This window comes from Drosophila miranda, chromosome 4 (assembly GCF_003369915.1).
Source record: "Drosophila miranda strain MSH22 chromosome 4, D.miranda_PacBio2.1, whole genome shotgun sequence".
In the NCBI taxonomy this organism is placed as follows: Eukaryota; Metazoa; Arthropoda; class Insecta; order Diptera; family Drosophilidae; genus Drosophila; species Drosophila miranda.
The window spans coordinates 19,236,435-19,248,933 of NC_046677.1; the positions used below are offsets into that span (position 1 = coordinate 19,236,435).

At 37.2% G+C, this 12,499-nt stretch overlaps 1 protein-coding gene across 2 annotated transcripts; it reads right to left on the reverse strand.

Annotated features, from left to right (window-relative positions):
* Window positions 1-1,166: 1,166 nt before the first annotated feature.
* LOC108161318 (inactive dipeptidyl peptidase 10) lies at window positions 1,167-9,918 on the reverse strand. Of its 2 annotated transcripts, none has more exons than XM_017295544.2 (14): window positions 9,734-9,918; window positions 6,904-6,969; window positions 6,553-6,830; window positions 6,207-6,480; window positions 5,876-6,143; window positions 5,218-5,512; window positions 5,018-5,150; window positions 4,764-4,952; window positions 4,577-4,701; window positions 4,133-4,519; window positions 3,352-3,537; window positions 3,136-3,293; window positions 2,876-3,081; window positions 1,167-2,805 (listed from the first exon to the last, which is right to left on the reverse strand). In XM_017295544.2, exons 3-14 carry the CDS (start codon window positions 6,747-6,749, stop codon window positions 2,662-2,664), a joined length of 2,562 nt encoding a protein of 853 aa, XP_017151033.2. In that variant the 5' UTR covers window positions 6,750-6,830; window positions 6,904-6,969; window positions 9,734-9,918; the 3' UTR covers window positions 1,167-2,661. The 2 variants fall into 2 exon arrangements, with proteins under 2 accessions (XP_017151033.2, XP_033248961.1); XM_033393070.1 differs by having other exon boundaries at window positions 6,883-6,969.
* Window positions 9,919-12,499: the final 2,581 nt, after the last annotated feature.

Consider the following 12,499-nt stretch of genomic DNA (forward strand, 5'->3'; position numbering starts at 1 on the left):
ATTATTTTTATATGTTTTGACTATATTATATAGTTGGTTATAAAACCATATTTTACCTGGAACTCAGAGAGTATATACATATATTATAGCCTTATATGTGATACATTTATACATACATATCCCAATACATTATACATTAATCGCAATATCGGAATAGACGCGATGACGCTGAGACGCAGAATGGGCGCTTACATTAGCAGACGTTGCTAAGAACGACTGCAGAACAAAATATCGAAAAATGTGTAAAATACAACAGCTCATTATTATGGCGCTATTATTTTTGTGGTGGCTATCAAGACCTTTTCCGATTATTCGAAATCTGGCTTTTAAATGGCCAAACGCATTTTCCACCACTCGCCTAGCTTTGGAAAGGTTGTAGTTAAACATGCGCTGTTCCAAAGAGGCGACTGTGGAAACGGGTAAGGTTTCATCAGCTTTTTAGAAAACCTAAATGCCGAGTCCCCGATAAGCATTAGAGGGACGCTTACTCCGCTTATTTCTTTGGCATTCTCTTGGAGTAATGCCGATGCTTTGATCTGTTTTGCAAGGCTTGACTTCTGGTATATCATCGAGCCATTGCACCTTCCTGCACAGCCGATATTTACATATATAAATCTGTATCTACAAAGAATCTGATTTAAATAATTTAAAACATTAAACCAACTTGATAAACACATATTTTTTGTGCAAGATATTTTCATACCTATACTCCACTATGGGGGAATAACTGGGAAATTATCGGAACAGCAAAACCTTAGGGCAGCTGCCGTCTTTGTTTGGGCAACGCATAGTTTATAGTTATAATAGCGCAGATGGCATTGCGCTCAAGTTGTATGCATGTCTTTCGTAGTTGCGCTAGGCACTACAGCGATCAACGAACTTCTCGTAACGCTTCGGCTTGGATCGCGAAGAATAAACATAATAAAGTATTTTTTGAATAAAATAAAAAAATGTAAACAACAATTTTGTTTTTTTCATTTGGTACTGTCCTTATCTCCATGCCATACATCTCCTTCTTCAAAAATTCCGGGACCCAGGAATACCTCATGAGCCTTAATGGGATGTTTGGTAAATTTCGTGAAATAAAAACTATGCATCCCGTGGAAGATCCAATAACATTAAAATAAGAAATTTAGACGATATTGTCAAAGGTCATACCAAAAAAGTTTGCAAATGTTTTCATTTTATTCAAAAGCATACATTATTATGTTTACAATTTGTAATGATAAAAATGGAACTTCTTGAAAAATCGCGGCATACATACATCAAATATTTACCCTTTTCTCAGTATTCTGATATTTAAACAGGTCTTAACATTATATCCGAGCCTGAGAATAATCTTTAAAAGCATGCAATGAATTTAGACTTTAAATATGTATGCTGCTTAAGTCAATTTAAGTCCAGAACTGTCAACAAGTGAGTGCAAGAATAAAAATTTCACGCTTTAAGCGAAAGTTTTGAAAAAATTTGTTCATTTTGAAATTCTGCATTTATTCATAATTTTGATTTAACACCAAATTACAAAAAATTTGAGTTTGCTTCGATGTTGCAGGAGAGACTTATTAGTCTCAGTTTTTTTTCAATTGATTGTATAATCCCATCTACTACCGGAGGTGCACCTCCTCTGTATCTCTTCTGTAGCTTACCCGCTCTTATGGGAAGGCGACATCGTATAGTCGGAGGAGCCGTCTTCGATGACCTGGACAGCCTGGCGACCGTGCCGCTGGGGAAACTGGTACTCTTTATTGAGGCCTCGGGATGGTTTAAAAAACCTCCCTGATTAGAGGACACCATCACATGACAAGTATGGGCATCACAATGGGCAGATCTGCCTCCAAGTTATCTCGACTGCGGCCTAGCAGCCCTATATACCTAACCTAACCTATAACAGAATCTCTAAATATGAAAAAGGGAGGTGATTTTACTTCTTTAAAAGCTAGAAAATGCTTAATTAAATTCTGTAAAATTTAATTCATTTTAGTTTTAATTGTGACACTGGCATTGTCATTTTTCTTATGTATTCAAATAAATTATCTTTTGTTAAAAAATGTGGCGCCGCCTAAATCTTAACGCCTGCTGGGCTGCAAATTTCTCTCGACACGGCGATGTTTATATGTATGTACAATGTACATACATATAACATATAGAATATGTATATCAAGAGAAACATGGAGATTTCGCACCCCCAGAATATTTAAGTACTAGTCTTTAAGCTGCTTTGTTTTCAATTGAACGACAAATTAACAGGCAAGCAGGAACGTCGATTCTAACATTAAAGTTGGTATTTTTTGAGAATATCTTCTTAGTTGAACCGCGCTATTAATGTAGGAGTACTTTGTGTAAAGAACAATATAAAGGTTACAAAAGTAAAGTTAAAGTTTTACAAACATGTCCAAAGATAACGTTTCCTAAAACATACCAATAAAATATATTAATATCTAAATCTCTGGCCTCATCCTTGTTTTACATGGTATAATGGAAGAACCAAAAAGCCGTTAATTGAATATATAAATATCTATTGAGATGTTTTAGACGGACTAAAGCAAAATTTTCGTTTCCGATTAAATTCAATATTGTCACGACCTTCAAAGTTTTGTATTCCTTAGCTATGAGTCCGTGAATCGTTAATACTAATTTATTTACATATTCTATTATTACTTTTTACTCGGCTGGAACCATATTTTGATCTATGTCAGGTTTTGTGTCATCCGGATCCAAGCTTAAACACTCTGCAAAATAATGCTCCATAGATGAATATACATGCTCAAGTACTCCATTTAAGTCGTGACCTTCATCAGCATAAGTCTGAAAAGTATGTGTATTTTAGGAAAAATCAATCTCTTGTATAATAATAGTAATGTGTTAAAAATCTCACCTGGTACCGATACAGAATATTTGCGTCTGTTAATGATTTAGCTAGCTGCACTCCATGCACATATGGAGCGGTTGAGTCGGCCAAGCCGTGAATCAAAAAAAAAGAGTTTGATTTTATGAGACGAGCACGCTGCGTTGCATCAGCTTCAACGTATCCTTTATAGTTTTCAGCAGGCAGTCCCAGAACACGCTCAGTAAACGCCGAATCTAATTGGAGAATATTTTATAGTTTCTTGGCCTGTATAGTTTGGTTTTTCTTACTGTAATAAAGCCAATCTGCAATAGGGGATACCGAAACTCCACACTTAAACACATCCTGCTGCGTGCCAAGAACCATTGAGGTAACATAGCCCCCATAGCCCCAGCCCCATATACCAACTCGGGTTTCATCTAGGAAACTAATGGTATCTAGCAGGTATCTTAAATGGAAAAAAATGTATGTACAATTTGGAAAGCTTATTTTCATTAGCTACTAACCTTAGGACAGAGATCTGATCTACCACTTCGACTCCTCCCAAATGACGATATAGAGATTTTTTGCTTTGACCTTTTGCGCCTCTAACATCTAGGCGGACATAAATAACATCATTTCTCGAAGACATATATGTTCCCCAATCTATTCTAAACTTTTCGGAAACTGATACTGAGCCGGGTCGACCATTTCTAAAAAATACAAAAGTTATTATTTTACGCTCGTCTTTATAAGATATAAGATAAGATTAAGATTCCTTTCGGATAATATTCCTTGACCATTATACTTAAAATTCTGATTATCATATGGTTTAATGTAGTTAAAAGTGTTTTCTCTGAACAGATCGCTCTGTATGGTAGCTATATAAAAAAGTAATACGATTATAGTGTTTCTGATCGTGTTGATATTTAGCCAATCTCGACAGAATCTTCTTTTGACGACTATATTGCAATTTTCGGCCCCGACAGACTGCTTGCAGCAAGAAGGGGTTGTATCAAAGGTTACATGAATTCAGAAAAAAGAACGGACAGATAGACAGACAGATTGTCGACTAGGATGCTATTGCTGATCAAGAATACATTTTATTTAGGGGGCGGCAAGTAAGACTCATCCACCCATCATTAGCTTTTTAAAGAAGCTATAATAAATCAAATCCCAACACAAAACTCACAGAAATTTAGAAAAAACAATTAAATCTTAAAACAAAAATAAAATAATATTTTCCATGATGATGATCCATGATTAGAATATATTAGTTTCCCTAAATAAAATTTTCAAATTGCATACACTTCGACAACAACAGGAAATGCAGCGTCCCGTAGTTCTTCTCTCCAGCTGGGTGGCAGCAGCAATTGAACCTGAGCTCGGCTTCCATGTGGCAAGGGGATTTCAAATGATCGCTGGATTGGTAGTGCGAGTTTTTGAAGTTTCTCTGTATAAAATGGCCGCGTGTCATATAAAATTTTGACTAAACTGTGAGTCTTATGCATGTGAACTCCCGATACTGGTAGTCCAGGACCTTGGCATTCCAAAATGTAGAACTCAATTCCATAGCTTGTTGCCACGCCTAGTGACGGAGTAATAAAGGCGTCAAAATGTGAACAGTTTATATAGTAATACCGACTGCTCCAGAGGGCCTCGCCTAAATCACAAGTAATACATTGTGGCTCGGTTCTATTGAAGAAAAATGTTGTAAAAGTAAAATAACGCTTTAACAAAGAGCTTTCATACTTTCTTGTATCATCATGTATTGGATCTTTAACAGTATATAAATGTCTTTGACCCGGCTTCTTATCTTGAGTAGCCAAATAGTATACTATATGATTTATCGTATCCCAACACAGTATTTTTATTACCTGAAATGAAATGTATGAATAAATTACTAAGTTTATTTGGGTACATGGCTTGTATACCATACCTCATATCTACCATGAGAGATAACAGAAATTCTTTGCTGCGATATTGTTATGTGTTTTATATGCGTAAAATGATCATGGCCAGACTCTTGAATACTCGCGAGTAGTAAAAAGCTGTTGCCATCCGACGAAAAAATCGGGTGAGGAAATATATCTAACCATTCATCTTCGGGAGCACGTTCGGAGTGAATCTTAATATTTTTATTATCCATTAAATTTGTTGTATAATAATTTCAGTTAAAAATACGTTACTTACTTCTAAACAACTCCAGTTTTGTAGTTTAGAACATGTAGTGATCACACTATAGTTTTGAGATCGTCCCATGTAGACCACAGATACCTGGCGATTGCTATCAGATACCCAACCTGCTGACGTTAGGTAATAGTCCCTTTTGTTAAAATAAATACAGATATTTGTAAATGCTTGAACGAAGATTAGTACATTTTCAAGCTTACTGTCCATTAAGAGATTGAGGGGGTCTCAATTCAACCTTTTCTATGGAACCAAAGTTGGTAATGTCGACAACCCATAACTGAACTTCTGGATTGACAGTGCCTGGCGTTGGATACCTAACATTTTTGGTTTCTGGAAAATAACTGCCTGACGACATGCCGGATCCAGCAAACAAGGCTCCAGACGATAGCCACGGATACGTCATCATTCCAACTTGTGTGTCATTAAATAAAGCAAACATGAAATGGGTTCCATCAGCGGACGACCAAATCGCTTCCGGAATTGTAAATATTTCCTCTGTAACGGAAAATATTGAAATAAATTAATTCGAGTGCCGGTCTTAAGTGTTCGCACAGCAAAAAATTTTCGGTTTTAAAGCCGGTTTTAGAAGCCGTTTACTCGCGATTTTCAAAAGAAAAATAATGTAATCTGATAAATTATTCAATTTTCGATAAGATTGGCAATTCTTAGGATATTAAAGCTTCAAAAATACAGAGTATGCGTGTTGAAATTTGACTTTCGAAAAATAAGGGACATGGTTATTTTTTAGTGCAATTTCAAAGTTTCTTTTTTGCCCATACAAAATGTAGGTTGCTTTAAACGTGCTTTAAACGGATACCCCATCACTGAATTATCAACTAAAAAGTGCTCAATAATTACCTTGGTAAAGCCAATCAGGAACACCATTATAGATATTGTTTTCGCATCCTGAAGTCGTTATCCTAATGTCCTCTTCAGTTAAAGGCGATTGTCGTAAGAATATATCATTGTCTGCTACAAATATTATTGTAGTCGTGTTACCGAGCCATGCTGCATATTGAAGTCGCGTTCTTTGCACCTTTAATGAGCCTTTTAATTTGACAGGCATATGGTGATCATTTTCTACATCATAAATTGTGTAAAATGCAGTAAACGACTTCTGAAAAGTCTAAGATCAATTTGTGTTTAATTATTAGCTTGCCGTTACTATAATTTGAAATGAATTGCTTACTTTCTTTACATTATGCTTAAATAACACATATTTAAGGTCATGTGAGCACTGATATCCACGTACATTCAATTGACGAAGCGTGTGATTTGTTACTAAGATGTTTATTAAGTTCGTTGCTGTATCCAAAATAGCAAGCCCTCCGTCGTCGGCTTGAAATACATACTTTTGAGGTGTTACCCATGACGGCTGTAATCTAGTTGGTGTCAATTCTCCTTGTAAGTATTCATCTAAAATCATTCTGCGGCCTGACCAATATAAAAGCTCATCCACATATCTAATAAAACAAAAACCAGTCGAAATAGATTGATACGTTGTACTAATGACAAATAAATATGAATAAACGTACCCCAATAAATATATTGCAGTAATAATACCAGCTATTACAAAACTAATCACGAGCAATGAAAAGATTATACTTCGCCAGTTATGTCCTTCATCGAGATCAATGTCTTGATCTTTCTGCTTCGGGTCTTGCACCTGTAATGTTTCATCTGGTGGTAATCTCCATGATCCACCACGATCTGCACTAACATTTGTGTGCATTTTTAAAATGTAAAGTCAGATCTTGAATGACGGTGTTTTAGAAACGCGATTTTGGGCAGGGAAGACTTCAGAAATACAGATCTGTGAATTATGACATATACAACCCGAAAGTTTATATTATTCAACGACTTACTACTTAGTTGTCTATATTTACAATTGCCATTAATAAAAGGTTTTTGTCACCACCATTTGTTTGAACACGAATGGGCAGAACAAATTACTGAAAGACAAAGGAAAAGGATATTAAAAAATTACATATGCATGTGTTATATCTTAGGATAGTCTAATATAGCTTAAACAGTTAAAGTTCATACATTTATTAACCTTTAAATAAATCGTTAAATATTTTACAAATTATAATTAAAACAGCGAGCGAACCAAAGATCTCAATGCAGAAAGCCGGGTGGAAAGGAAATATTTTCCATAGCCTCGGCCAACGGCCAAGGCGCCAGCGCCTATCAAAGCCGGCACTGTAACCTACAGAGAAGAGAATGGCTAAGTCCAGCAACGCCACAGCGTCGGGAAGCTGTCCCTGTCCAAAGAAGCTTCTGGTACGACTTCAGCGAATAAAGGAGATGCCTCAGAGATAAACGACTTTGCCGTCGGGTGCCACACCGTCCACATGCACACCACTGGGACGGACGCTACCCAAACGACTGGTGGGAGAGATCCAGGTAATGAACTATGGTCGAGTGTCCAATGGAGGTAGTTCCCGTCCGTGTGCACCGCCAACTAAAGAGGGAGTGTGAAAACACTCGGAGAGAATTTTTATTGCGAAATTACGGGACCTGCCCGAAAGCTTAATCAAGGCTCGAGGGCGGACGCAGGACAGTCGGGACGAGACCGGGCAACCGGGCATTTGCTCATAGAGTAAAAGCAGTGAACCGCACGGAGATAAACGAAGACATTGTAAGACGGGTATCGGGCTCTGTTTGAGAGTACCTTAACACCTCCCAAAACTCCTGTGCTCCATGGTTCGTACCCAGAACACCTACACAAGCACAGACCAGTAGTCAAGGTGCGCTTCTTGCGACCTACCGTGAGGCATGCAATATTCCGAAGGCCCCCTAGACCCGCTGCATTCTCAAGATCTCTGAACGCATTCGAGTACAGTTGAGTGTTCTGGTCTCTACCGCGACATGAGCTCACAAACGTCGACCGACCTAACTTTAGCTTACCAATTTCGAACACAATCTCTGGAGTCTACCGTGACATGTCCGATGTATGCACTGTGGTCAGTACCGAGTCATACAGATGGGGAACAATCAGAGTCTTTAAAGCGCATTGTGCTATCTGTGATCGTACAATGTTCCAATCCTCTTGGTTAAAACGGACCAACATTAACAAGGGAAGAGATAATTCTTCAGAAGATGTGGAGAAGCAAGTTGAACTAGGATGAGAGCTTGCCGCACATGTAAAGAGATTGAACACAATTTTGGGATGTTTGCCGAGGTCGACCGACCCGAGTTCAAAAGGGCAAGAAAGTACAGAGCTTTAAAAAAAATAAGTATTTGTAAAAATATATAATTTGTTGGCTGAAGACCATCAATATGTAGTAGCTATTTATGAGGGTCCTGATCGGAAACTCAGGCGAAAACCCCAACTTTGTTTCTTGTTTTTTTATTACATATACTTCAAGGATTCGGGGATGCAAGAATCTCCTCCATTTGGAACATGGGAGACTCCATTTTTGGATATTTAAAAATGTAATTAGAATTCGATCAACTTAACAAAAAGTTTCTTGCCTGTGTTAACTGTGATTTTGAGTATATTTTTCCAAGAATCCCTTCATGTTTATTGCTTTCAAAGAAATATCCGCGAAATCTAAACTATCATGATACAGTTGTAGAATTCATCCTAAAAGGAATAATAAAAAAATTGAGTGATTAGTAAAAAATAAATAGTAATCGTTTTATGTAATCATTTCAAAGTTTCCTTGTATGAAAGCCATATTTATTACATCGCGAAAATTATTTCTCTTAATCCATTGTATTAACTATGCCACATTTTTCATATAAATTTAGATGCCATTCAGAACTATTTAGATACACTATACGATGCAACTATACGTTTAGATACAACACATGTTAAATTTTTGTTTGGTTTTGTGAGGAAGCGTTCGCAACTCTCACCACTTATTGAGAGATCGACTGAGGTTCTGGTAAGCCGGGCTGACGTTGTGAGTGTTAGGGCCTATTAGCCAGCGCACACTGGTCGAAATGGCTTAGTAAAAATAGAAAAAATCAATTTCAAGAAGATGCACACTAATCTCATAGATACAAACAAATCTCACAGATCAAAATGTATTTCACATTTTGCTTAGTTAATTAGCAAGTGACCCGTGTCACCGTGCCGTGGCACCGGGCACCGTGGGCCTGTGGAGCGATTTGAGCACCTAATTCACTGAACCTCGCTCAAAAACGGGCAAAAAGGGCTGTCGCAGGCTGAGGGATGCAGTATGTGTATATAAACTTTGATGTTTCATAACTCATAAACAAATCCGATTTCCTTTAAAATTTTCTTTTTGAAATTACTAGACAATTTTCATATTTATTCATAGCACACATTCACGTTTTGGTTTTGGCCAACTAATTGCGGCTAAGGCCCATTGTGCGTGGACTATTCTGCTTCTGTTTACAAAAAGGATTTCCAATGATTTTCCAATGATTTTGATTAGCAGCAAAGGCAAAGCAAATGAGCTAGAAGATAAAAAAACAGTACAAGGAAGGGGGAGGAGCGGATATTAGTCCAGCCGCCTTAGATTGGAACAAAACAAGGACTAATATTTTTAAATCCGTCCTCAAATGACGTGATACTTCTACATATATATGTACCTGGCAAATAAAGTATGCATGCATATGTACACACGCATGTATTACATCTGGATATATTACTAAAAAATTACTTGGCGCCGTTCACCTTTTGAGTAAATTTAACTTAATGCAATGGTATATATAGTTCACGTAAATACACATTGTACTTACTTTAATGTATTTATACGATCTACATATGTATATATGTATATGTAATAAAATCCAAGTTGAAGTACTCTAGGCGACATTCGCGTAAAACACTGCACAAACACCGTTAACCATAGAGACGAGTACGAAATTTTAAAGTATACATATTTTTAGGAAGACGAAAATCACTTTAATATCCGGAACTTTACGAGTTAAAAATGTATTCTTTAATGAACTATACAAATAAATTGTAATTTTTTAGCTATGCACTGATAAATATTGGAATATACATATATTATGTAAATATGTATATATGTATGTATAGTGTAAACTTTTAGGTTGAATTTACATCATTTCCTTTCTTCCATTTTTTAATGTAATGACCTTTTCGTTGTCATCATCATCACAATAATTGTATCCTTGTACACTTATGTATTTACATACGCGTACGTTTTAGTAAAATACATATTTACATGTGATTAACGCACTCAGATTGACTTATTTATTTATCCCTAATTGATGAATGGCCTAAATAACGGTGTATCAAGTGTTGGAAAAATTAAAATATAGTTGACCAGTGATTGCGTGGAATTATAAGTAACCGAAATTTATTTGCACATACATCCATACGGACATGTAAATACATGACATCGAAATAGGGGTGCCAAATTGTTTTCTTTTTTACCGTGTTATTAATTTGATTTATAGGGATTCTATTATAATTACACATTTAAAATGCACGTATAATACTTTTGTGCTTTATTTTATTTTATACTAAAATAAAAAAATATACAACGGTCAACTTATTCTGCGAAACATTCTGATTTTCTCTCCTACTAAGAGCATGCTCTTTCTCTCGAAGAGGGTGGTTTGCAATGTTACGAACATAGGCACATAAATATATGAAAGTTACTTGTATGCTACCACCCACCATGTGTACAAATTTTAAGACTTTCACTGCCGAACAGTTCTAGGATAACTTTGAAATGAGAAAAATCCCGTTTTCTATCTTTTCTATGGTAGCTAGGTATGTGTAGCTACGTGTGTACATATTTTACAAAGCTATCCGATTTTAAAACACTGATTTATCTATGACTATAAGCTTGGTAAAAGTCGCTGAGATGAACTGGAAGGAAAGCAATGCATACATCCTCCTACATACATATACCGGCGGCAGAATGAGACCATAATTAGAAACACATCAGCTGAATGGATGGAAAAGGTTAAACGGGAAATAAAGGTGATCACGAACGGGGCTTTTATTTATTGAATCTTCTGTAGTAGGAGGCTAACAAATAAAATTAACAAATCAAATAATAATGTCTTAGCTAAAAATCAGGGCTTGAGAGTTCCAGGGCTCTAATGGTGATTTTCTGAGCTGGAAATCGTTGCGATAAAGACAGCTTCATGTGGTAGCGGCGCCATCTCAACTTTTACGGTATAACTTCTACATCTCTGAGAATGTTTTCCTCTAGACCGCACCATTTTGACCCAATGATATTTCTCAGGATCTTACATTGCTGTATGATTCCAATGTTCCATCTGCTTGCGTTCTTCTTTGGGTGCCACAGTCTTTATTGGTTTTCAAATGGACTTGCAGGGTAGGTAGACCTTGTAGTCCAAAGAAAGGCTAGATCGTGCGTTAATAATTTAATGGAGCCCATTAGCTTTTAGCTTTAGGTGTATTGTTACTTTTAGACGATTCGTACTGCTGATTGGGCAGATTGATTGTAAGAAGTCTTTATTTTTAAAAGAATTAATGTGACAACTCTGAGTGCCGGCTGACTATTTCCATTCAATCCTGCATGATAACCCAATAGTCAGCCTACCTCATCTCACTTCCGCTACACTGCTCATACAGTTTTGATTTTTCAACGCCTCTCTGTTGTAGCCTTCATTTGCAGCATTTGCTGATGCACCTCCGTTTGGTTCTTCATCTGGAACATCGTATGATGGATCATCTCCATAAACTGACCATTGGTCTGCTATTATTAGGAAGCTTAGAATCTGTGGAGCTGATAATTTAGCCAAGAAAAACAACCTCGTTCTTTCCAAGCTGATTCTACTGCGGGTAAATTCTTAAACTGGTCTTGCGTAGAATTTCGAATATTGCAGCAAGGTGCTGCAGGTGTTCCTCGTGGGAGTTTCAGAGCACGATGATGTCGTCAATTAAGCAGCCACCGAAGGATTTGCCAAGGAGTACGTTGTTCATCACGCTGTAAAGTTTGTGCTACAATGCGTAAACCCAGTGGCATTACAATAATGTCCAAAGGAGTCCTAACAGTAGTTTTCGGAATGTCCTCGTGATCGACAGGAATCTGCTGATAGGCACGCACCGAGTCACCGAGAGCACTCGATATGGGTAACCTATTATTTGACAGCCAAGTGGCGATAAGATCCATATTGTCGTCCGCGGTCAGTCCCAGAAGTATCTTGGCGAGCAGGGAAGCACTAGACAATGTAAGCACGACAAAATCAGTGCGGATCTATTGGGTGGCCAACCACCAAGGCATCGAAGAAAACGAGACAGCGGACGTTTTGGCTAAGAAAGACGACCAGACATTTGTGTTTTTCGGTTCTGAACGCACTCACACATTCTATTTTTAGATTTTTACACTCTCCCGAATTTGTCCGAGTGAGATGGCGCAGATATCCCCACTGCAAAAACCAAAATCTCGCTGAATAAAACAATTTAAATATATAGCTCCCTATTCCCTACGTGGACTTAATCGGCACCCTTCTTGAGATCTTCTTTCTTATGAGAGTCAGCTGCGTCCAATTAACATCCAA

What these genes read in the sequence shown, in the direction of transcription:
- LOC108161318 (XM_017295544.2), bottom strand. Translation starts at nt 6,749, where the DNA reads ATGCACACAAATGTTAGTGCAGATCGTGGTGGATCATGGAGATTACCA. An exon ending in CCTCAATCTCTTAATGGACA is followed by an intron (nt 5,151 to 5,217) that starts GTAAGCTTGAAA and finishes TTTTAACAAAAG; the next exon opens with GGACTATTACCTAACGTCAG. An exon ending in AAAACTGGAGTTGTTTAGAA is followed by an intron (nt 4,953 to 5,017) that starts GTAAGTAACGTA and finishes AAAAATATTAAG; the next exon opens with ATTCACTCCGAACGTGCTCC.